This window comes from Chrysemys picta, chromosome 16 (genome assembly GCF_011386835.1).
Source record: "Chrysemys picta bellii isolate R12L10 chromosome 16, ASM1138683v2, whole genome shotgun sequence".
Lineage (NCBI taxonomy): Eukaryota > Metazoa > Chordata > Testudines > Emydidae > Chrysemys > Chrysemys picta.
Genome location: NC_088806.1, coordinates 27274495 through 27297923, shown reverse-complemented (window position 1 = coordinate 27297923; position 23429 = coordinate 27274495). Strand labels below are relative to the sequence as shown.

The 23429-nt window shown below is 47.8% G+C and overlaps 1 protein-coding gene across 3 annotated transcripts in view; it reads right to left on the bottom strand.

Moving 5' to 3' along the window:
• Nucleotides 1-3657: 3657 nt before the first annotated feature.
• Nucleotides 3658-23429, bottom strand: part of BCO2 (beta-carotene oxygenase 2) — a 97163-nt gene continuing 77391 nt past the window's right edge. For all 3 annotated transcript variants that reach the window (XM_024109050.3, XM_008172335.4, XM_065570424.1), the window contains 8 exons: nucleotides 21182-21284; nucleotides 11822-11950; nucleotides 11472-11632; nucleotides 10703-10870; nucleotides 9986-10123; nucleotides 8871-9053; nucleotides 5408-5518; nucleotides 3658-4996 (listed from right to left, as the gene is read on the bottom strand). In XM_024109050.3, coding sequence (XP_023964818.1) covers nucleotides 4883-4996; nucleotides 5408-5518; nucleotides 8871-9053; nucleotides 9986-10123; nucleotides 10703-10870; nucleotides 11472-11632; nucleotides 11822-11950; nucleotides 21182-21284 — 1107 coding nt within the window. In that variant the 3' untranslated portion in view covers nucleotides 3658-4882. The remainder of the gene's footprint in view (nucleotides 4997-5407; nucleotides 5519-8870; nucleotides 9054-9985; nucleotides 10124-10702; nucleotides 10871-11471; nucleotides 11633-11821; nucleotides 11951-21181; nucleotides 21285-23429) is intronic.

The window sequence follows — 23429 nt, the reverse complement described above, 5'->3', positions numbered from 1 at the left end:
TCAAACTGGGTCACACCATCAAAATGAGCCCCTTCTGGGGTAGCAAAGAGTCCAACAAAACTGCCTGTCTGCCCTCACCAGGGTCTTCACTCATCCCCTGCTCTGGGCCCTTCAAATTCAGCCCTTTGCTTAGGCTTCCAAGGTAGCCGTGTCCCATTATCAGGGCTTACACCACTTCGCCAGTGGGGGAACCCAGGCCCACCCCCTGCTCCAGGTTCTGACCCAGGGACCCTATGAACAGCAGCCACGCTCCGCTCACTTTGATTCATTGCGGCTACTTCCCTGGACCTTTTCCCACCTGGCCCCTGTATCTTCACTCCTTGCTTCAGAACTCAGGGCCTGCCCCCCAGCTTAAGCCAATGCAGCCAGAACCAAACTCTGTTCACCCCTCGAGTGCCTGTGGCCAGAGAGCAGCTCCCAGACCCACCCCTCTGGTTCCCCCACCCAGGGACTGATCTGCCTGGGCTCTGCAGCTCCTTTTATCCGGAACAGTGGTGCTCTGATTGGCTGCCTGCAGGAGGCTTCTCTAGGCAGGTCCAAAGAACCTATCTTCTCTGCTGCTTTCCTGGGGCAGGGTGTAGTAGGTCCCTGGGGCCTCCGGCAGGGGGCTAGGAATGGCCAGGTGCACCCCATCACCAGAAGAAATACTGATGACAACATTGTGTGAATAAACAGCCTTTGCAGACCACCCTCATGGTGTCTCCTTCAGCTGCTGGCTCTAAGGAACTGAGTACATATAGTGACCATCCCAGAGCAGGGCTGCAGCTGGAGAACTCCCTGCCAGGGCCGCCCAGAGGATTTAGGGGGCCTGAGGCAAAACGGGGGAGCTGCGGTGCTTGTACTCTCCTGACAGCAGTCCGGGTCTTCGGCACCGGGGGGCCCTTCAGTTGTTCCGGGTCTTCGGCAGACCCACTGCCGAAGACGCGGAGCGACTGAAGGGCCCCCCGCCACCGATATGCCGCCAAAGACCCGGACCGCCCTGGGCCAGGGCTCGCGGAGCCCAGGGTAAATTGCCCCACTTGTCCCCTCCTTTGGGCAGCCCTGCTCCCTGGGGGAGAGGCGTCAACAGAAGGAGTTCTTAGAGTATACGGTGTGCACAGAGCACAGCCGGGTGAAGCTGCAGTTCAATGGCAGTGTGAACTTGCGTTACTGCTGGGGAGAGCAGGGATCAGACACTGTTAGCTGGAGGCAACAGCACTGAGCTTGCAACAGTTAGGAATCGGAGCCTGGCACGGTGTAGTGCACCACCTACTGTCCAACCATCTGCAGTGCTTGAGAACGAGCTGAGAAATAATGTCTCCATGAAGGGAGCGGGCTAAGGACTCGCAAGGGCTAGTAAACAAGATTGTGTAGGCTGATCTGGCCTGCAACCCAGGCAACCAACAAGACTAGCTGCTCGAAAGGTAGAGAAATATGCCCCTCTGGCCGAAACCTTGAGAGCTAAGGGTTACCAGGTTCAGATGCACGCACTGATCATCGAAGCAAGTGCTGAGAGAATGTGGGATCAGTCAACACTACGCTATGGCTGATGGAGCAACTCATGGTGTCGGACGCCATCAGGTGGTCGAGAGGCATCTACATAGAACACATCACCGGACATCGGCAATACCAGGAGGGATGAGCTGGAGTGCCGATGAGAAGCGCAGTCAGGAAAGTAACTGAAATACTTTCCTCATGGATTGTATTTTCTAAATGGACAACCTACTTAATTCTCAATTACTGAGGGACAATCTCCATTTGTTATATTTTACTTTCCACAATAAAATCTCTGTACAATTCCTCATGAGTGATGTACCCAAGTATTCGGATTCTAATATCTAAACTGTATTGTTAAATCTATTCACCTAAATGTACGTTATTGCTGATTATGTACTATCATATGACTTTAAAAACAAACTTTGTATTTGTGGATAATGTACGCACTATACCCAGATGTAGACACTCTTTTCTCAACCTATGTATTATATAATTTTTTTAACATTAGCTTTAATAAAATGTTTCAATCACCTGCCTTCTTCTCTAGGGGATAGGTTTTATCCCTGTGAGAAGCTTGACTCTCACTGTATGTTGAACCAGACTTTGTTACAACTATGGGTCTGGATCCAATCTCCTCTGTATGACCTAACACTTGAACAAAGGAAGATGAGAGATGGGAAAATTCCTAATATCTCATAGCGGCCCTTTGCTAGTGTTTTGTCCAGTCTCATTTCTCAGCCACTAGGGTTTTGCACCAGGAAAAGCTCCCAAGGGAAATGGTGACAGGACTCAGTTTTCCTTTGCTTTATTTCATCTATTGCTCCTAGTTATTCCCCCATGTATCTCTGGTCTAAACTAATTCCTCACCCTCCCTCCCTGCTAGGAGCAGTAGAAGGCTATGTCCCCCTGCAGTTAGTACTTAGCCCTGCTCTATTGATTGAGCTCTTTCCTTATAGTCAACCTCTCTGGCCTCTCAACCATTTTCATTGCTGTTCCCTTAGCTCTCTCCCACTTTACAGCTACCTTTCTGGTAATGGGATGGCCAGAACTGAACGGGATATATTTCAGGTGTGACGACAGCAGTGCCTTGTAAAGAGGGCCACTCTCCTCCCAACCCCCATTCAGAATCTTACTGCCAGGGGAGACATCTGCAAGAGACCAAACTCATGTCATTAGCTGCTTGCTTCGCATGCTGCAAGCATCTTCCCCCCACCCACATACAGACACATCTTGGACTGTTTCAGTATCCTTGTTCGCAGATTTCTCCTTCCCATGAAGCACCTGGGGGTTGCGTTACTTGTCCACAAATGTGTTAGCCTAAATTGAATCTTATTTCATTTCCCGCCACTAGAGCCTTTGGATTTCTCTGCCCTCCCTGGCGTCTGTGTTTCCTCACCATTTAGTGTTACCTGTTGGATTCATTGTTAGCTCTGGGCAAAGGGGCTGGATTGACATGGCCTGTCCCTGCTCTAAGCACCTCTGGCACAAGGAGGTGGGCGATATCAGCTTCCTCCAGTCACAGCTGCTTTCCCTTGTCCTGGAGGCCCCTACACTTATTCCATCCGTGTGGCCCATTCATTTGTGGGTGCTATTTGCAGTAGTTGAGATGGCTCTGAAGGCCCAAGCTAAGGCCTGGTTTCATTTGGAAAGGGCTGGATTAGAGTGTGGGCCTTGCCTATGGAATACTCTCCCCTGGCTTTGCCACAACCCTAGTTTCAAGCTCATTTCTCATCCTTGGCTTTCTCTGGGGCATGGGGGGAGATGAGTAGCAGGATCAGCCTCAGGATAGAGCTTGTTATTTTGGGAGACTTGCATCTGAATTGCTGTGCTAATTCGGGTATCTGTTTCTTTATTTGGCCTCCATGCTGCTTTGGAGCTAGGTACAAAGCAGAGCAGGCTACCTTGTGTGTAGTGAGCGCCAGCCGCCAAAGTCCAGGGGCGGAGGCTGGGCTCTTTATTCAGGGAAGGGGGGTAGTGTAGTATTTCTGAAGCAATGCATGCCCAGAGAACTGGATTTCTGCCCCTTGCACCTGCATCAGCATGAACAACCGCAGAAATGTCTGGGTGGGGCCCTCTATGTTATGGAGGAGCTCAGAAGAGATTATCATAATGGTTCCTTCTGGCCTTTAAAATGTATGACTCGAGAAGTTCCTGAGCAAGAAGTGGAGCTCGTTCCCCAGGTACCAATCACTGTGAGCAGTCTTTTATTAGTAGAGCCAGACAGATAAGCTGCTGTATGTGGCCTCCACAACCAACCAACCAACCAACCCGCTCCCTCTTCACCCATCCCACCACAACTAAAGCATCTGAGCATAAGAGACTTGCCCATCTGAAAGATGAATGAATGAGAGTTATATTTGACCGAAGGAAGGTCAATTGATGCAATGCCCTCTAAGTGTCCCTAAGCAGAAAAATAAAAATAGCTCTGTTTGACACCTGCTGGTTTCACTGTGGATTGTCGGGGGCATGACAGGGATGTGTTTGACCCACGCTGATTTCACGACAGGATGTGGTGTGGGGACATATTTGATTCTTGCTGGTTTCACTGGGGGACAGGACGGGAAGGTGTGAGGGGCATGTTTGATTCACACTAGTTTTGCTGTGGGCATATATCAGGGTGTGTTTGCCCCATGCTGGTTTCACTAGGGAGCGTGGCAGGGACAAAATAGAGGGGTGTTTGACCCACACTGGTTTCACTAGGGGTGCATGGCAATGGCATGGTTTAACATATGCAGGGTTTCAATGACAACACGGAGGAAGGTGTCATCCTTTTTCTTTGGGTAGTGATATTTGCACAGGCTGTTAGTGCACAGCGCACAGACAGACCGGAACTGACCTTTTCCAGCTGCCACGTGGGGCAGCACCCTCTCTGCTCTTCCTGGATGAGTTGAGACAGTTTCCTGAAGAAGCAGTGGCACACTTGGGACTCGGAAGAGGCAATTTTCCCTCCTTCCGTTGGTCCCGTCTCGCCTTTCGCTTTGTGCACTAAAACCAAAGCCACCACTCTGAGCAGAGCTGCTGACTGGCCTCTCCCGCTCAGAGCACATTGCTGTTGGGAAGAAGTGGGCTCTCTTGGTACCTGCTGCCTCCCTTGCCTGCCCAGTTCATGGCAGCATGGGGGTTATAGCAGACCGGCAGAGCAGGACAGTGGAGTGAGCCAAGGCAACGGGCTCTTCTGGAGAAGGTGCTATCGCCTTGCGCAGTACTAGCTTCAGACCTATTCACTACATAGTAATAGTACTGCAGCAGCACAGAGAACAGGTTTGGGGGCTCAGAGGCAGTTGCTTCACCAAAGGCACAATGCAAGAGCGAAAGGAAAGGAAAAGCAGGGATTCGCATTGGGCTTCACCTAGCCCTGAGCTCCAAGAGGCCAGGAGCTTCTAGTATGAGGTAGCAGGCTTCTCCATTAACGTGGGACAAAGACGCCATGGAATCCATAAGGCATTTGCACTGGGACTTCTGCGCGGCCCAGTTCGCTGAAGGTCTCTGCATCCAGGACAAGCAGGAAAGTGTTTTGGTTCTACAGAATGAAAGACAGCAAGAGGAATGGCAGTGCTGGGTTCCACTCTGCCTTCCCATCCCCAACAGATCTCCTACTCCACAAGGAAGAGTCTGTCTGCACAGCGAGACTGCCCAAACCAGTACCCAAGAAAGTGAGCTAGAACCAGTGCTAGCCAGACATACCCTCAAAGCAGCTTTGACCCTGGAAACTAGGCTGCTATTAGGAATCTGATGCTCTGATGCGATTGACAATTGCAGAGGATGTAGTGACTGCAAATAAACTCAGCAGTACAAGGATTGGAAAGCAGATGAGCATGGGAATGAAGTGTTGGGACTGCCCTCTAGAGGGCACCAAATCCAATTCCATGATTTAAAATCCATATAAACACAACAGTTTCTTGCTACGTGTGAGACTGTCAGAATGAGTTACCTGCAAGGGTGTGACCACTACAGACAGAATGACCCCACTGTCTTCTGCAGTGGCTTTAGGCACTGGAACAAACACGGGCTCTGAAGGATAGAATCCATCCTCTTGCCAAATCTAGCAGGCAAAAAAAAAAAAAAAAAAAAAAGACAGAAGAGATGCACTTTATTATGATTTAGGTACTGCTGATATCCAGAGACCCGAGTCAGGATCAAGGCCCATTTGTATTGTCCAGAAAGGCAGAGACACCTTGTGCCCTGAAGAATTTACAGTCTAAGTCCCTGATCCTGCAACTAGCTCCATACAGCTGGACCTACTGAAGTCAGTAAAACTCCATTCAGGCAGATCCCTATGCCTATGATGAACCCCACTGACTTACTGGAGCTGCCTGCACAGAGCTTCCCAGGGCCGCCCGGGGGCGAGGGGGGAGGGAAGTGGGGCAATTTGCTCCAGGCCCCACAGGGGCCCCCACAAGAATATAGTATTCTATAGTATTGCAACTTTTTTTTATGGAAGGGGCCCCCAAAATTGCTTTGCCCCAGGTCCCCTGAATCTTCGGGGCGGCCCTGGAGCTTCCTACAAGATTGGGTCTAAATTAAGACAAGATGCGTCAAGTGGGGGGAATGCGGAAGGGAACAAAGGGGGAGTAGACCAGCTCTGGGCACAGTGAGATGCTTCATTCACAAATGGATTTTGCTTTGTTTTTAAATTGCAGCATAACAATAAAGCAGCCCTGAGTGTCCCCATCTGGCCATCATCCAAGGTGAACAAGAAGTCAAGCATTTCCCATTCTTCCCACACCTACTGGAGCTAGATAAATCAAGAGTAGGACTGAGACAGACATTTTCCCACTGGTAGATAAAGAGAAGAGTAGCATTAAAGAGAGGACCAAAACCGATACATTCCCTCCAATCTTTCATATGCACAGTGTCACTACTTACCCTAAAAACAGAAAAGGGTCATTTACTGAACACTAAAGGATTGTGAGAGTTTTCAAAAACATGAACATTGTTATTCATGATTTCTGTTCCAGTAGCACCTCAAGTTCCCAGCTGAGATCAATGCCCCATTGTATGAGGCATTGTACAAACACAGTGAGAAACAGGCCCTGCATCAAAGGCAGGCTGGGCGCAGGGTGGAAACTGTGATGAACTGACTTGCCCAGGGTCACACACCAGGTCAATGGTAGAGCCAGCAATAGAACACAGGTTTCCTCTATCCCAGGTCTCCTCTACCCGGCTGCTTCTAACACAAACCACCCAGCCACTCCTAACATGGAAAATGTTATGATCTGCAGGAGGATCTTCTGGATTCTAGTTTCTAACCTGATGTTTGCTTTTAAAATAGGAATTCTTTATAAATTCAGAAGCAAGCCCAAGCCTGCACCACGTTTTTCTAGGTCCTGTAAAATTTGCTACAACCATTAAGACATTGCCAATCCATGCAGTACAGGGAGGGTAACTGAAATTAACTCATCTGTTTTGATTTCTCAGCAATAACATAAAAGGGAGAAAATGTTTGCGAAATAAAAAAGCATGAATTAGTAGAGAAATCACCTTTCCTTTTCTGAAAGCTGTCAAAAACAGTAAGGAAAGTATGAGATGTACTTGAGTGTACTAAAAAATCATGAAGTCATTACAGCTTAAACGTTAGTGGTTAGTGCTCTGGTGGGTAGGGCACTGATCTCTTTCCAGCTCTGCCACAGACTTGCTTTATGACCTCAAACAAGTCTCTTCACCTCTTGTTCATCCCCCCTCCCTTTTTCTGTCTTGTCTATTCATCAGGGCTGGGACTCTCTCCGAGAGAGAGAGAAAGGGTGCATGTGTGTACAGTGCTTAGCACAACAGGGTCCCGGTCTCAGTGGGGCCTCTGGACACTACAGTAATACAAATAATTAGTTAATGAACCGTTGTTGCAAAGCCAGATCGGACTGAGTCCAACACGGGTTTCTTCCTGCACAAAGAGAGCCTTTTCAAAAACCTGTGATATTTAGAGCTTCCAGAGGCTTTTCCCAGCCAGATTATGACAATTTGGAGAGGGAGCAAATTTTCAGGGAGAAGTCTTGACTATCCCTGTAGTGTTCAATAAAGAACTTGCTCGTGTTTTTAAAGCTTGGGGAAATCTTACATAAAAAGGGAGACACCGAAAGGTGCGCTGGGATTTTCAGAGAGGCCTGGAGGAGGAGTTAAGGTCCCAGCTGTCAGCGACTGCCAATAGGAGTTGGACGCATAAGGCCTTAGCCTATATTTAAAATTTGTATATATGTCAGTCAGAGATGTGAAAAACCACAAGTAGCAACCCAGCAATGTAGACAAAAACCCCAGTGTAGTTGAGAGAAGAATACTTCTGTCGACGCAGCTAACATCGTTTGGGGAGCTGGTGTTTTTACATCGGCAGAGCTCCTTCTCCTGTCAGCATACACTGCGTCTACACTAGCATAGGCTCTGTAGTGTAGACATAGTCCTAGTCTATAGAAACTTGCCATACTTGCAAAGAATAACTACGTTGGGTTTAATTCATATCTTTCATTATTTCGATGCCTCTGTGGGAGGACATTCTTATTTCACCCTAAACACACCCCTGTTGTGATTTAGCCTAAGGTAATTCATTCCAATTAAAGCTAAATCAAAACAGGGTAAGTTTATTCTAAAATAAGAGTCCACACACAAACTTGCATTGAATTAAATCCAATTGAGGACTTATTTCAGACAAACCCAACTCCCTTTGGTCCCTTAGCCTATTAGTGTTGAAAAGGAAATTCAGGTCTGGGGTTTAAACCCACCAAAGCAGGGAAACCCATGTGGCTGTCACAGCCCCATTATGCCACTTAAGGTCCTACATCACAGGCCTAGAGATTAAAATCTGTCCCACTGAGGGACAGTATAAGCTCTGCCTAGTCACATGCTGCACATTGGTAGGGCAGAATACCCCAACTTTATGTTCATTGCCCCAGACCCCAAAAGCCTGAATGCCAGGTGCCCTGGAAGCGAAACCTCCACATTATGGGTTTCACTGTATTTTTAGAGTCATAGAGTTTAAGGCCAGAGAGGCCCACCAGATCAGCTAGTCTGACCTCCTGTATACCACAGGCCACCAGCACCACTCAGCGCCTGCACACTGAACCCAACAACAATCTTTTAGTGCACACGTTTCCCATGCTGTGTTCATTGTGATAATGTGGTGGCACACCCTTTAAGATCATCTTGATCCTGTCTCCATACCCAAGCCCCCTTCCCTTGCCCTGGTCTGTCCAGAGACCCAAAGAGATGTCTGCTTCTTATGTTAGGGTGTCACATTCAGACAGAGCAGGGCAGACAATGGAAGTGTGGGCCCAATCCCAGTTCTGATGGGTGACAGAGCTGCCTGGGCTGCAGGATGACAGAAAACCCACAACAGCCAGTTCACAGGCTGAGTCATTGAATGGGGACAACTCCAGGGTCTTAAAGAAAATCATCCTACTTTGTCTCACCTTCATTTTCTTGGTTTCAGTATCCATCTTGATCAGCGAATCCCCCACCAGGTGCCGAAAGCCGCAGCCATAGAAGAAGCGGTACTTCCTACCGTTGCACCGTGAGTAATTAATCTGGGGGAACTCCAGGCCCCCGACCTCCTCCAGGTCCTCGGAATGGAGATTTTCATGCATGCACCAGACCTAGGGCAAGCAACAGAGCACAGGGCTGTTACTGAGCCCTGACCTGGGACAGGCGCTTCAACGCCAAACTGGTCTCATCCACATGCTACCCAACTACTACAGGGAAGATGAAATGTTTGGCTTTGTTCCCTGGACACCTCTAGCCAGCCCATCTCAGAACCATGCTGGCTCCCTTATCCACTTCACCCAAGGAAGAGACTTACAGCATTCTGGGGTTTCAAAAGGGCCCATAAGGCTGAGCGAAGGGGGAAAGTCTCCATAACAGCATCAGCACTCCAGTGTACTGAACAGCACCTTTCAGTTTGCAGGATCCTAAAGCACTTGACAAGCTGATCCAGGGATTGCTCCTCCACCACTGAGATGACTCTACCTCTGGGGCTATGTCTACACTACACTGCCTGCGGGACCTGGGCTTGCAAAATTGCTGTGTCCAAGTCTGTGCTTGAGCATCCACACTACACTGCAAACCCGGGCCTCCCAACAGTGCTAATGTGTCCACACAGCTCTACACAGCCCTGAGTCAGTCCTTCTGCTTCTGGGTGGAACACGGGAACTGATTAACCACCCACTGCAGCACTACACAACAGTTTAGGGATGGAGGCGAAGAGCAATTTTGTATCCAACTGAAAATGCAGGGTGAATTTTGGGATCAAAAGACAGAATTTGGCCAGTTACACCAGGGCTAACACCCCAACTCATGCCAAAAGTGCCACAGGGGCTTTAGTGACCATGTGTGGTCAGGATCTTGGCTTTACATCTCATCTAAAAGATGGCATCTCCAGCAACACAGTGCCAGGGCTTTGTACTGACTTCCATCCAAGTACAGACCAAGCCTGACTCCGCTTAGGTGGCAAGAACTAAAAAGATCACCGCACAAGACAATACAGGCGCACACAACCTTCAGTGTAGTTATTTATGCCTTTAAGACATACCGTCCCATCCACCTCTTTCACAGCACTCGCTGACGTGTAGGACAACGGGCTGAGGTTCTGCCCCACGGGCACACTTGAATCCACATTCAGTGGTAGAACAAAGCGGCGGGGGAAAGCTCTGGCTGTCGAGTTATAGATCTGTTAGGAAGACAGGAAGTTACAGGGAGAGAGAGAGAGCTGAACAGGCTGGTGAGCTCAGTCCCCAGGGTGGGGCAAACACCTGTTGAGCTCTAGCCCTTTCCCCCATTCCAAGGCTCCCTGCTCTCTGATTATTTGTACTAGCATAGCACCTAGAGGCCCCACGCCGAGATCAGGGCCCCATTGTGCCAGGCATAGTGTACAGACATAGTGAGAAACAGTCCTTCCTGGGAGAGCTCACAGTCTAAATAGATAAGACACACAAAGAATGGGAGGGGAAACCTGCACAGAGAGGGGTAGTGCCAAGTTCACTCAGCAGGTCAGTGGCAGAGCCAGGAATAGAAGCTTGGTCTCCTGACTCCCTGTCTGTCCTCTGTCTCATCCACTCTGCCTCTCCCTCCCGCCCAGCACTTCCTATTCCTTCCTCCTGGCCATTCCCCTGGCCCTTCCTCCCACACCCTTCCTTGGATTAATGTCATTGTTACTTAGATACAAGTTTACAGCTTCTAAAATAACGAAACATTCTCATTTTGCCCACGATAAGGTCCCATACAACAGACACAGAGGCAGGGGCTTTACCTGATCCAGACCCTCCCCAGCTTTGCGCAGGTTTTGGAGCTGGTAAATATGCAGGCTCCCTCCATCATCCTGGCAGCAGAGGTCAAGGACCACACAGCCCTGATCTTCAAAGGCGTTGATTTGATGGAAAGTCGCAAATGGCTTGCTGTAAAACTGCCCCGGAAGCAGCTGCAGTGAGACAAAAGACAGCTTCGTTTCCCACCTCCAGCAATCTCAGCCCCACCCTGGGCCCTGAAGAGTCCCATTTTCCCTTTCTCCAATCACTCTTTTCGCACCAAAGCACACCATGTCAAGGGCCCCTCGGACCACGCACCACTCCCCACCTGGAGGGGCAGTGGAAGGGAACCCTTCTCACCCCCCAGAGAAGTAGGGGCAGTGGCCACGACACCCACATTGGGCCTCCTGGGGAACTCACACTCCTCACCCTACACCCAGATCCCCATGTCACTTGGCAGGTACATCTCAGCCCTTGTATCTGCAGCTCTGGGACTGCTTCCCAGGAGCCCCTAACTGCTTGTTGTTCTATGTTCTTTTAAGGGGCAGCAGAGAGATTTCTTGCATTTGCCTCTGCTCCAGCACCGAATAACTCCTCATCCAGGAGGCCTAACCATTCCCTGGTTTTCAAGCCAATACTGCAATAGTTCCTGGACTGACCCATACAGCCCAGGTTGCTGCTGCCAAAAGCCAGGGGCATTTCCTGTGGGCTCTAAGATTGACTGAACAGGAGAAATCTAGGCCTGCATAACTGCTGGAATGGCAGAAGATTTACCTCTCCTGTGTGCTTATTCACCACGTGGAAGCGGGTTTTGTACTGCGGCTCCCAGTTTATCCCATCAGCAATGGGCTTCCCAAGGAACTTGGATGTGATGACCCGACACAGATTAATCTTGATGGGCTGCTCAATGAAGACCACGTAGTTCTCACTCATTCCTGAATGGACAGAAGGGGGAAATCAAAACGTTTTGCTCCAAAAGGCAAATGAGGTGACGAGAACTTCTGGGAGCACGGGTCAGTGAACAACCTGCCTCTGGTACTAGAACCTGGTATGGCAAGTTGTAGCTTGTAGGCTGTGCTGGGTCTGCATGCAGAAGGCCTAGTAGAGGATGGGAGGCACCTCACCGAAGCTGTGATAGTAGGAGGGTTTCATCTTCTCAGCTGGAGCGATGGAGCACAAAACTTTTGCTCCCTGCAACATGTCATCGCGGTTTGAGTTCTGCGGAGGAATCCGAATAATGCTATAGCTGGAACCTGGAAAGGAGAAAGCGTGTCCATCAGCCCAGAGACCCAGGATTGACACAGTCAGCACTTCAGGACAGGCACCAAACAGGTTTGTGCATTAGCCCTCTCCATGTTCAGAGTCCTAATGGATCAGTCTTCCGATACAAGACATGCCAGATGAGATTTTCAAAGCCAATTGGGAGTTTTAACCACATAATTCCCACTGGAATAAATCCCCCAGCTAGCTTTAAATATTTCAGCCACCCACCCCTGAATCCCATCAGGTGCTGACAATAAATCCCAGCTAATGAGCTCTTAAAGCTTTGGCCGGATTCATCCAGTACTACAAATCTCCACTTCCTGTGGGGCCGATACTCATGCCTTCTCCTTTCAAACAAGGTCTTCCTATTTCTTTTATTTATTTATCTCCACCCTGGCCATATGCTCAAGTTAGGGTGACCAGATCACAGAGGTGAAATATCGGGACACAGGGGGGGAGGGGAAAAAAAAAGCCGGGGGCAGAGCAAAAAAAAAAAAAGCCACACCAGCTCCCGCCCCCTCCCCCCGCCCCCGGCACCAGCTTGCCTCCGCTCCGTTTCCACTGTAAAGGGCAGGGATTTTAAGTAATTTAGTCGAGAGGGCGCGCAAGCCTCCCCCTCCCCGAATGAAGAGCTTGGGCGGCCTCAAGGCTGCACGAACAGCCTCCCCTCCCCCGAGGGCCAGGGCACTGTATTGCGGGCAGCCGCCCAGCGCGCCACGCTACGAGGGGGAATAACACCCGGGCCCTGCTGGCGGCTCCTTCATCAAGGGCGTCGGCTGAGACTCTCTCCCCTCCCCCACCCATTCCCAAGACAATGCTACTGCACATGAGAAGGGTGGCCGCACTGGGCACCCCCGGTGCCCCCACAGCCTTCGGGAGGAAAGGCACTGCTGGCACCAGGGACGTGGCCATCTACAGCGGGGCCCAGGTCCCTGCCGCAGGCCTGCAGGGATCGCTGCTCGGCGCTCCCCGGCTGCGCTGCAGCACGAATAAGCGGGAAGCGCCTAGGCTGTCACCGGCCACACACAAATGTAAATGCGCTCCGAGCCCGGGGTGGCCCCAGGACTCTCAATAACCCCCGACCATAGCCCGAGGACTGACACCCCGACGCCGCGGAGATGGGCACGAACACAGGGAGGGCCCCTGCCAGGTCCCTGCGCGGAGACCGGCCGGGCCGTGGGTGCCCAGCGTGGGGCAGCCCCTTCCCCAGCGGGCTCCAGCTCCCCACGGGCCCGGGAGTGTGGAGCCGTAGCGACCTTCACACCACTGGGCTACACCCCGCTGAAGAAAGTGGGACCTTGCCGCAGCCCCCCAGGCCAGGACCCACCCCAGCATCAGGGACGGGGTCTTGTGACGTTGTGCAGTCTATATGGTTTTATAAAAATATAAGTGAATATAATGTAAATGGGATATGCTTCATGCAAAAGGTCTCTTGTAAGGTATCATTACAAAGCTCATAATCTACTGAGTGTGATCATCCTATTTGTAGAAATGTACCACTCTTGTATCTAAAACTAGAAATATAAAACATAACTCTGAGGGCCTATTGTAATTATGTAAAGTGTGGGCCATTAAGGATGGTTTGGAATCTTGATGACTCCCATTGTCTGCAGATAGCTGTATTTACCTTTGAGTCTTCCTGTATATGTGTGTGCTGGCAAGTGGGCAATGAAGTCTTGCAGTGACATGTGATCATGTCACCTGAACTGGAATCCATCTTTAACCTGGTGCTTTTCCAGTGAGGGGGGGGGGGGTAGAAACCCAGAGAGACAAAGGGTTCCCACCTTATGCAAAAGATATATAAAGGGGTGGAAGAGAACACAAAAGGAGGAGGAGCCATCATGAAGAATCCCCTAGCTATCACCTGAGCTGCAACAAGAGCTGTACCAGGGGAAAGAATTGTGCCCAGGCCTGGAAGGTGTCCAGTCTGAGAAAAAACTTACCGAAGCATCTCTGAGGGTGAGATTATCTGTATTCAGTTTGATTAGACATTAGATTTGCGCATTTTATTTTATTTTGCTTGGTGACTTACTTTGTTCTGTCTGTTACTACTTGGAACCACTTAAATCCTACTGTCTGTATTTAATAAAATCACTTTTTATTTAGTAATTTACTCAGAGTATGTATTAATACCTGGGGGAGCAAACAACTGTGCATATCTCTCTATCAGTGTTATAGAGGGTGAACAATTTATGAGTTTGCCCTGCATAAGCTTTATGCAGGGTAAAACGGATTTATCTGGCATCTGAGTGCTAAAGACAAGCACACTACTGTGAACTGTTTTCAGGTAAACTTGCAGTTTTGGGACAAGTGATTCAGACCCTGGGTCTGTGTCTGGAGCCAGACGGGAATGTCTGGCTCAGCAAGACAGGGTGCTGGAGTCCTGAGCTGGCAGGGAAAACAGAAGCAGGGGTAGTCTTTGCACATCGGGTGGCAGCTCCCAGGGGGGTTTCTGTGATCCAACCCGTCACAGGTCTCCTCACCTAGAGATCCTCCACCCCTTCTCCAGCGCCGAGGCCAAAGCCTCTGCCTCCTCCCCCTCCCTCCAGCGCTTGCGCCGCCATACAGCTGATTAGCGCAAGCCTGGGAGGGAGGGGGAGGAAGAGGAATGTGGCGTGCTTGGGGAAGAGGCGGGGCCAGGGTGGGGATTTGGGGAGGGATCCAATGGGGCAGCGAGGGGGCGGGGCTGGGGGCAGGGCCAGGGCGGGGATTTGAGGAGGGATCCAATGGGGGAAGGAAGGGGCGGAGTCGGGGTGGGGCGGGGGGGGTGAGCCTGTGCGCCGTCCTGGAGCGGAGGCAAAATATCGGGACAATTTGCGTCCCGACTGAAGGTAGGTCAGGACGCGGGACAAATAAGCAACTATCAGGACAGTCCCGATAAAATCGGGACGTCTGGTCACCCAAGCTCAAGTTCTCCTAAACCCATTCCTTCTGTCACAGTATACAGGCTGGCCAGAGCGCTCCAGTTTGAGATCAGCACAGTGTGGCAATTCTTTGATTGTCCCAGGAGGACACCATGTTGACAAATACATTTTATGAACAGGAGCTACAGTGTTAATGCCTGACCATACCCTGACACATGCTGAAATTCTGAAGATATAGATTCAGCTCACAGCAGAACCCAAACTCACCCCCACTTCTCCTATGCACCTGCCAGGGGGCCATTTCAGATTTTGGTGAGGGGGGGGGGGACTTTATCGGGGATTCCAGGGATTACTTAGGCACCTGAAAACGCTACTTTTTTTGCCGATAACAACTTAGACATTAGCTGATCGGAGCACTGTATCTAATTCCTATATAAAAAAGAGGATTAAATAAATATTAGACCCATTCAGCTCTAATACTAACATGTTTTCACATCTTGTGTCAAGTCACTTAAGGGACACTCAGGATAGGTTTAAAATTGTAATGCATATTCTTTATTATTAACCCTTGAATACAACAATTGAAACAACTATAGAAAAATCTAGATTAGTTTCTATCACTTTTTTGCTGTTCATCAATAGATCATTTAACATTGGAAACATCCTACTAGGGCAAGTCCCCATGAGTTTATACTGCACCTGCCTGAGGCTCTAGGGGTGTTACCTCACTACAAATAATGGACTAGAAACTAACCTTAAACAAGAGTGAAACTGACACTTTCCAGTTACTTTCACAGTATTGCCAATCCCAAATGTTCAAAAATCATGAATCAGGCTCACCAAAAATCATGATATTGGCTTTAAAATCATGAGATTATGTAAAACTAATAGATTTGGTGTTCTTTTTATTTGCCTTCTGCTTTTTGAGCCTTTAGGATGCACTGGAGTCACATTTTGAATCTTGCTCCACAGCCACGAGGGCTAGAAACTTCGTTTTTCTTTAAGAATGAAGGCTGAAATCTTCACATATCCGCTTGACTCCAGGAGCTGGGGCTTTAAGGAAAACTATTATCATGAGACTCGTGACAAAATCATGAGAATTGGCAACATGCTTTTACTTCTGTTTGAAGTCTAGTTACTTTCCAGAAGGCTCTTAAACACAACACTCACAGGAGAATATTTAAAACCAAACACCAAGAAATTTCTATATTTTAAAGTTGAGGAAAAAAACAGACTTCTGAGGTACATCAGGGCCACTGCAGGCAGGAAAGGAAAATAAACATGCACAGGAGCTCTGGGCAGCTCTTCCTCTAGAAAGAAAATTGGAGAGTCAAATCTTCTAGTTCTTAATCCAGGAAAACTTCTATTGCCATCAGCGCCTCCACTCACAGATATTAACACGTGCTTAATATACTTCATACTTAAATATCTGAGCCATCTTATCCAGGGCTACACATTTTATACACCTTGGTTCAGGGAATACATTTTCTGGCATATTCTGAACAGTGCTGAGCACACAGATGGTGCCCAGTGAAAATTACAAATCATGACAGTAATCGTCGACTTTATGGGCTCTGTGGATGCAATTTCAGTTCTTTGTTCTGGAATTGGCCTGGATACAGCTGAAACCCTACGAATTTGAGGCATAAATATATCCGATACTTATACGACACTTTCTGATTCCTTCCTTTTCTCAAACTCAGAACAAAAAATGACAAAACAAAATGTTTTTTAGTTAAAATATAAAATTGCACAGCAGCCATTGCTCTATAACCCAGCATGGGGCAGAACCTGCCACCCCTTGGGAGTTAAGTGATCTCCTCTCATCTTTCAGAGTAGCAGCCGTGTTAGTCTGTATCCGCAAAAAGAACAGGAGTACTTGTGGCACCTTAGAGACTAACTAATTTATTAGAGATAAACTTTCGTGGACTACAGCCCACTTCTTCGGATGCATATAGAGTGAAACATATATTGAGGAGATATACATACACACATATACAGAGAGCATGAACAGGTGGGAGTTGTCTTACCAATTCTGAGAGGCCAACTAAGTAAGAGAAAAAAACGTTTGAAGTGATAATCAAGATAGCCCAGTACAGACAGTTTGATAAAAGTGCGAGAATACTTACAAGGGGAGATAGATTCAATGTTTGTAATGGCTCAGCCATTCCCAGTCCTTATTCAATCCTGAGTTGATTGTATCTAGTTTGCATATCAATTCCAGCTCAGCAGTCTCTCATTGGAGTCTGTTTTTGAAGTTTTTCTGTTGTAAGATAGCCACCCGCAGGTATGTCATTGAATGGCCAGACAGGTTAAAGTGTTCTCCCACTGGTTTTTGAGCATTATGATTCCTGATGTCAGATTTGTGTCCATTTATTCTTTTGCGGAGAGACTGTCTGGTTTGGCCAATGTACATGGCAGAGGGGCATTGCTGGCACATGATGGCATATATCACATTGGTAGACGTGCAGGTGAACGAGCCCCTGATGGTATGGCTGATGTGATTAGGTCCTATGATGGTGTCACTTGAATAGATATGTGGACAGAGTTGGCATCGGGCTTTGTTACAAGGATAGGTTCGTGGGCCAGTGTTTTTGTTCAGTGATGTGTGGTTGCTGGTGAGTATTTGCTTTAGGTTGGGGGGTTGTCTGTAAGCGAGGACAGGTCTGTCTCCCAAGATCTGTGAGAGTAAAGGATCATCTTTCAGGATAGGTTGTAGATCTCTGATGATGCGCTGGAGAGGTTTTAGTTGGGGGCTGAAGGTGACAGCTAGTGGTGTTCTGTTATTTTCTTTGTTGGGCCTGTCTTGTAGGAGGTGACTTCTGGGTACTCGTCTGGCTCTGTCAATCTGTTTTTTCACTTCAGCAGGTGGGTATTGTAATTTTAAGAATGCTTGATAGAGATCTTGTAGGTGCTTGTCTCTATCTGAGGGATTGGCGCAAATGCGGTTATATCTTAGAGCTTGGCTGTAGACAATGGATCGTGTGGTGTGTCCTGGATGGAAGCTGGAGGCATGCAGGTAAGTGTAGCAGTCAGTAGGTTTCCGGTATAGGGTGGTATTTATGTGACCATCACTTATTAGCACAGTAGTGTCCTGGAAATGGACCGCTTGTGTGGATTGATCTAGGCTGAGGTTGATGGTGGGATGGAAATTATTGAAATCATGGTGGAATTCCTCAAGGGCTTCTTTTCCATGGGTCCAGACGATGAAGATGTCATCAATGTAGCGCAAGTAGAGTAGGGGCGTTAGGGGACGAGAGCTAAGGAAGCGTTGTTCTAAGTCAACCATAAAAATGTTGGCATACTGTGGGGCCATGCGGGTACCCATAGCAGTGCCGCTGACTTGAAGGTATATATTGTCCCCAAATGTGAAATAGTTGTGGGTGAGGACAAAGTCACAAAGTCCAGCCACCAGGTTAGCTGTGACATTATCGGGGATACTGTTCCTGATAGCTTGTAGTCCATCTTTGTGTGGAATATTGGTGTAGAGGGCTTCTATGTCCATAGTGGCCAGGATGGTGTTTTCTGGAAGATCACCGATGGATTGTAGTTTCCTCAGGAAGTCAGTGGTGTCTCGAAGATAGCTGGGAGTGCTGGTAGCGTAGGGTCTGAGGAGAGAGTCCACATAACCAGACAAGCCTGATGTTAGGGTGCCAATGCCTGAGATGATGGGGCGTCCAGGATTTCCAGGTTTATGGATCTTGGGTAGCAAATAGAATACCCCTGGTCGGGGTTCTAGGCATGTGTCTGTACAGATTTGTTCCTGTGCTTTTTTAGCAGATGGTGTAGTTTCTTTAGGTAATCCTCAGTGGCATCAGAGGATAATGGCCTGTAGAATGTGGTGTTAGAGAGCTGTCTAGCAGCCTCTTGGTCATATTCCAATTTATTCATGATGACGACAGCACCTCCTTTGTCAGCCTTTTTGATTATGATGTCAGGGTTGTTTCTGAGGCTGTAGATGGCGTTGTGTTCAGCATGGCTGAGGTTATGGGGCAAGTAGATACAATCAACTCAGGATTGAATAAGGACTGGGAATGGCTGAGCCATTACAAACATTGAATCTATCTCCCCTTGTAAGTATTCTCACACTTCTTATCAAACTGTCTGTACTGGGCTATCTTGATTATCACTTCAAACGTTTTTTTCTCTTACTTAATTGGCCTCTCAGAGTTGGTAAGACAACTCCCACCTGTTCATGCTCTCTGTATGTGTGTATGTATATCTCCTCAATATATGTTTCACTCTATATGCATCCGAAGAAGTGGGCTGTAGTCCACGAAAGCTTATGCTCTAATAAATTTGTTAGTCTCTAAGGTGCCACAAGTACTCGTTCCTTTTCTGAATATAACCTTGGCTCAGAGGGCTTGGTTATATTTTTCTGTTCCCTCTAAAACAACTCCACCACCGCACCCTTCCTGTTTTACAAGATAGACTTCCAGATCCTTAATTTAATCACCAGCCCTTTCTTGTCTCTTATCTATTTGTAAACAAAATACTGACTCCCTTCCCCTGGGGCTCCTCTCCTCTGCAGAACTTACATTTCAAACTAATTCTGTGCTGGAGTTAAGAGCTCCACTTGGGAGCTCCCACACCTCCTGTATGAAACTCAGGGAGGGGCTCCTCCCAGCCCCCCACTCCCCATCCCCACTAACTGGTGCCCCTGGCACCTGCCCCCATGCTGAAATCTACACACTGCTTCCAGCCCCAGAAGAGGGGCCCCATCAGATTCCTTCATACATTACATCAGCAATTTCTTCTGACTTGTTCCAAGTCTCACTAGTGACCATTTCCACATAGCTATTGTCAGGCTCTGTTGTTTTCTCTGCCTCATTAATAGAGTTGGAGCCACCGCACCAGCTAAGCTCAGCAGATAACAAAGAGTCAGTTTCCTTACAACAGGGCCTCAGTCAGAGGAACTGGAATGAAACCTAAGCATTTGTACTAAGCTCATTGTCACAACATCTAAGCACGCACAACAATGGAATGAGGACGCAAACCAGCCTCACAGCTCCTATGTCAAAAGGAGAAACTAGAATTCTGACCCCAGCTGAAATTTAATGATGCCTGTCTACTGAATCTGATCCCCAGCCAAGGAGGATTGATGGCTTAGTAACTCAGCCAATGCCGGGCATGTGCTGTGCATGACCCTGTGGGGGAATTTGAAGCTACATGCTGCTGAAGCACAAAGGAATTAGCGCAGCAAGAATGAAAGAACAGTAAAGCCAGGGAATTGTTCAGTGAATTGGTGCAAGCCAGCAGCGTCAGCTCCAACAACACATGGCATTAGCTGCTTTCTCAGGGCTGAGGCACACTGGGGAGGAATGTCTTTATGCAAAAAGAAATTAAAGTTGGTTTTGAGGAGTCACTCGAATAGGGTTATGGTTTTGGACCATATCATCCTAGTATTGGAAAATCTGCTACAGAAACTGATCCCATCCTAACCCCTGGCAGCAGAGGACAAAGGATGGGGAACAATCCTGGCACAAGGAAATATGGACTAATAGGTTTTTCTCCCGCCACCCTCCCCAATCTTTAGGAATTGCCACATTGGATCACATAAGTGGTCTGCCTAGTCCACTATTCCAGTGGCCAGTACTGGCTGCTTCAAAGGAAGATTCAAGAAACCCTGGAGTTTTGGGACAAACTGCCCCCAGGGAGACTTCTTTCTGTCCCCTAGTAATCAGAGGTTGGCTCATGGCCTGAAATACTGGGGTTTATCTCCCATCCAGAGCTCTTGGTTATTTTAATCCTTGCTATTCTAAATCTTCTTGTTATCCATAGAAATGTCCTGTCCTGTTCTGAAGCCTGCTAAGCTTTTAGCCTCATAGACATCTTCTGGCAATGAGTACCACAGGCTAAATGGACATAATTTTAAAAAGTATTAATCCAACTGTGCCAGTGTTTAGTCCTTTCAATAAACACCTTTATTTGTTTCTGACAGCTGTCCTACATCAGTTTCACACTGTTTCATAACTGAGAACTACAGAGAGAGAGTAGCTACAGAGCTGCAGATTTGGGGGTGACACTAGAATGTGCAAAATTTGGCACAACTGGGAATAACTGGCAAGGAGCAGGGATTTCCCTATGGGATGAGGCAGTCACCCAAAGCACATTAACTGAAGAGGCTAAACATTAAGAGAACAAATGTCATGGTGAGATTGATGGGAGCCACAATTTAAGACTGATCCTGCTTTGCTGTCATCGTGTCCCCAGAGAAATGGCAGCTTCCTCACTTTGTTAGACTCCATCAAAAACCCCTCCTTACAGAAGCAGCATGTAGTCTGCATAGCCTCGCTGCAGGACCGTCCTACCTCACCTCACCCTGCTTCTCAGAGCAGTTATCCTGCCTAGCCTCACCGTGTTTCCCATAAGAGTTGCCCATGTTGTATGCTGTCCCATCAGGCTCATAATGTGGATGGGCTGTTGCTCCATTCACCACAACGAATTTGCTCCAATCCACCTGAAAATTCAAAGATTTTAAGAATCAGAGCAGTAATCACTTCTGAACAGCAGCCATAAGCCAAGAAGCAGAAAGTCACATCCTCACATTCCTTCTAAATTATATCAAAACAATATAATATCAGGCTGTTAAGAAGGTGCCCCTCCTAACAGTACCCACCATCACCGGATAAGCAAGGGATCTCTTTAAGATGCTTTAAGAAAACTTTGCTTGATAGCATTCTCTCTGGCAAGGAATCACTTATCAACAGTTGTGATTTTGAAATCAATACTTCTATTGTATTGTCTTTATATATTGTCCCTACTTCTCTATTGTTTATCTGTATGGTCTCTGTCTGGTTCTTTGATTGTTTTTGTTTGTTGCATAACTAATTTTGTAAGATTTAAATCAACTAAGGTGGTGGAGTCTGATTGGTTAAAGAATTGTTTTGCAATATGTTAGGATTGATCAAAGAATTATTTTGTAATACTTTAGTAAAACAACTGGTTACGGTATAGCTAAGCAGGACTCAAGTTTCACTATATAAACTGGGATCCAAAAGAAATTTCTTTGGAACCAACTCCAGGACACAGCCCCAAGATCAGAGCTGCCAGACCTCAACACTCTGCCAATCCACACCATGCAGAAGCTGGAGTTCCCAGATGACCTGATCCTGACTGGCCAGCAGGAAAAGTTCATTTGCCTTGTTGGGAGTGGTGAGCCCTGTATGCTTGGTGTGTGTATTCTGTTTTAGTGACTGTTAATAAACAGAGATTAAGGATATTACTGTGTAAGGCTCTTTCAGTGGTAAAAGACCCCATAAACCCAGAAAAGATTATGCCCTGAGCCCTAGGAACTGGGTATGGGTAGGTGCCTTTCCCCTGGAGCCCTAGGAACAGGGAAAGGGTTGGAGTGCTTAAATTAACCGGGTTACGCCTTGAGCCCTAGGAACTGGGTAAAGGTGGGTGCCCTAGACTGTGCAGGTAACACTATAATTTATAAAGCAATAGTACCCAGGCACTACTCAAGGTCCAGGGCATGTGAAGGAGGGTTGTGGTGAGAACTTGGGAAACTAGGTGAGGACTTGGGAAACCTGGGTTCAAGTCCCTGCTCTTCCAGAGATGTCCTGTGTGACCTTAGCCTTTCAGTTCCCCATCTGTAAATTGAAGATAAAAGCACTCATAGAGGTGATGTGAGGATTAAACCTTAAAGAATGTGGGGTGCATCAATACCCCAGTAATGGGGCCATATAAGTATCAAAGATAGAGATGGCCCCATTGTGCTGGGTGTGTCCAGGCACGGAATTAACAGACAGTCTCTGTTCCAAATCTATCAGTTCTATTGCAAGCAGATAGACATTTGGTAACTGGTGTGTTTTCTTCAAACACCAATACAGGCTATGCAAAGATACAACAGAGTTTAAGGGTACATCTACACTACAGGGGGGAGTCGATTTAAGATACGCAAATTCAGCTACGTGAATAGCGTAGCTGAATTCGACGTATCGCAGCCGACTTACCCCGCTGTGAGGACGGCGGCAAAATCGACTTCTGCGGCTTTTTGTCGGCGGCGCTTACTCCCACCTCCGCTGGTGGAGTAAGAGCGCCGATTCGGGGATCGATTGTCGTGTCCCGACGGGACGCGATAAATCGATCCCCGAGAGGTCGATTTCTACCCGCCGATTCAGGCGGGTAGTATAGACCTAGCCTAATATCATTATCTACAACTAGAGATTTTCTGGGTAGCAAATGTTGTACCAAAGGTCCCATGCATGGCTTCATTATAACCCTATCTTCATGTGCTCATAAGTGTTCAGAATTCTCCTTTGTGGCTACAACTTTCTATGCTTAGACTTAGTCAAAAAGTGAATCTCTTAGGGAGAAAGTCTGATGGAAGTCACTTCAGGCACTGAAATGTCCAAGTGTGAAAAATACACTTCTCAGCCAAGGTTTTCAAAAGTGACTAGTGATTTTTGGCTTCCCAACTTGAGACACCTTAAAGGGCACAGATTTTCAGATAATGCTGAGTGCTCACCCTCTGAAAATCAGGCCTTTTAAGGTGTCTTGATTTAGGCACTCAAAAATTCAGGGCTCCAACTTATTAGCCACTTTTGAAAACATTAGTCCACCTCTCTAATGGCCGATGAGAATTTGTCTGTCCAGGTGT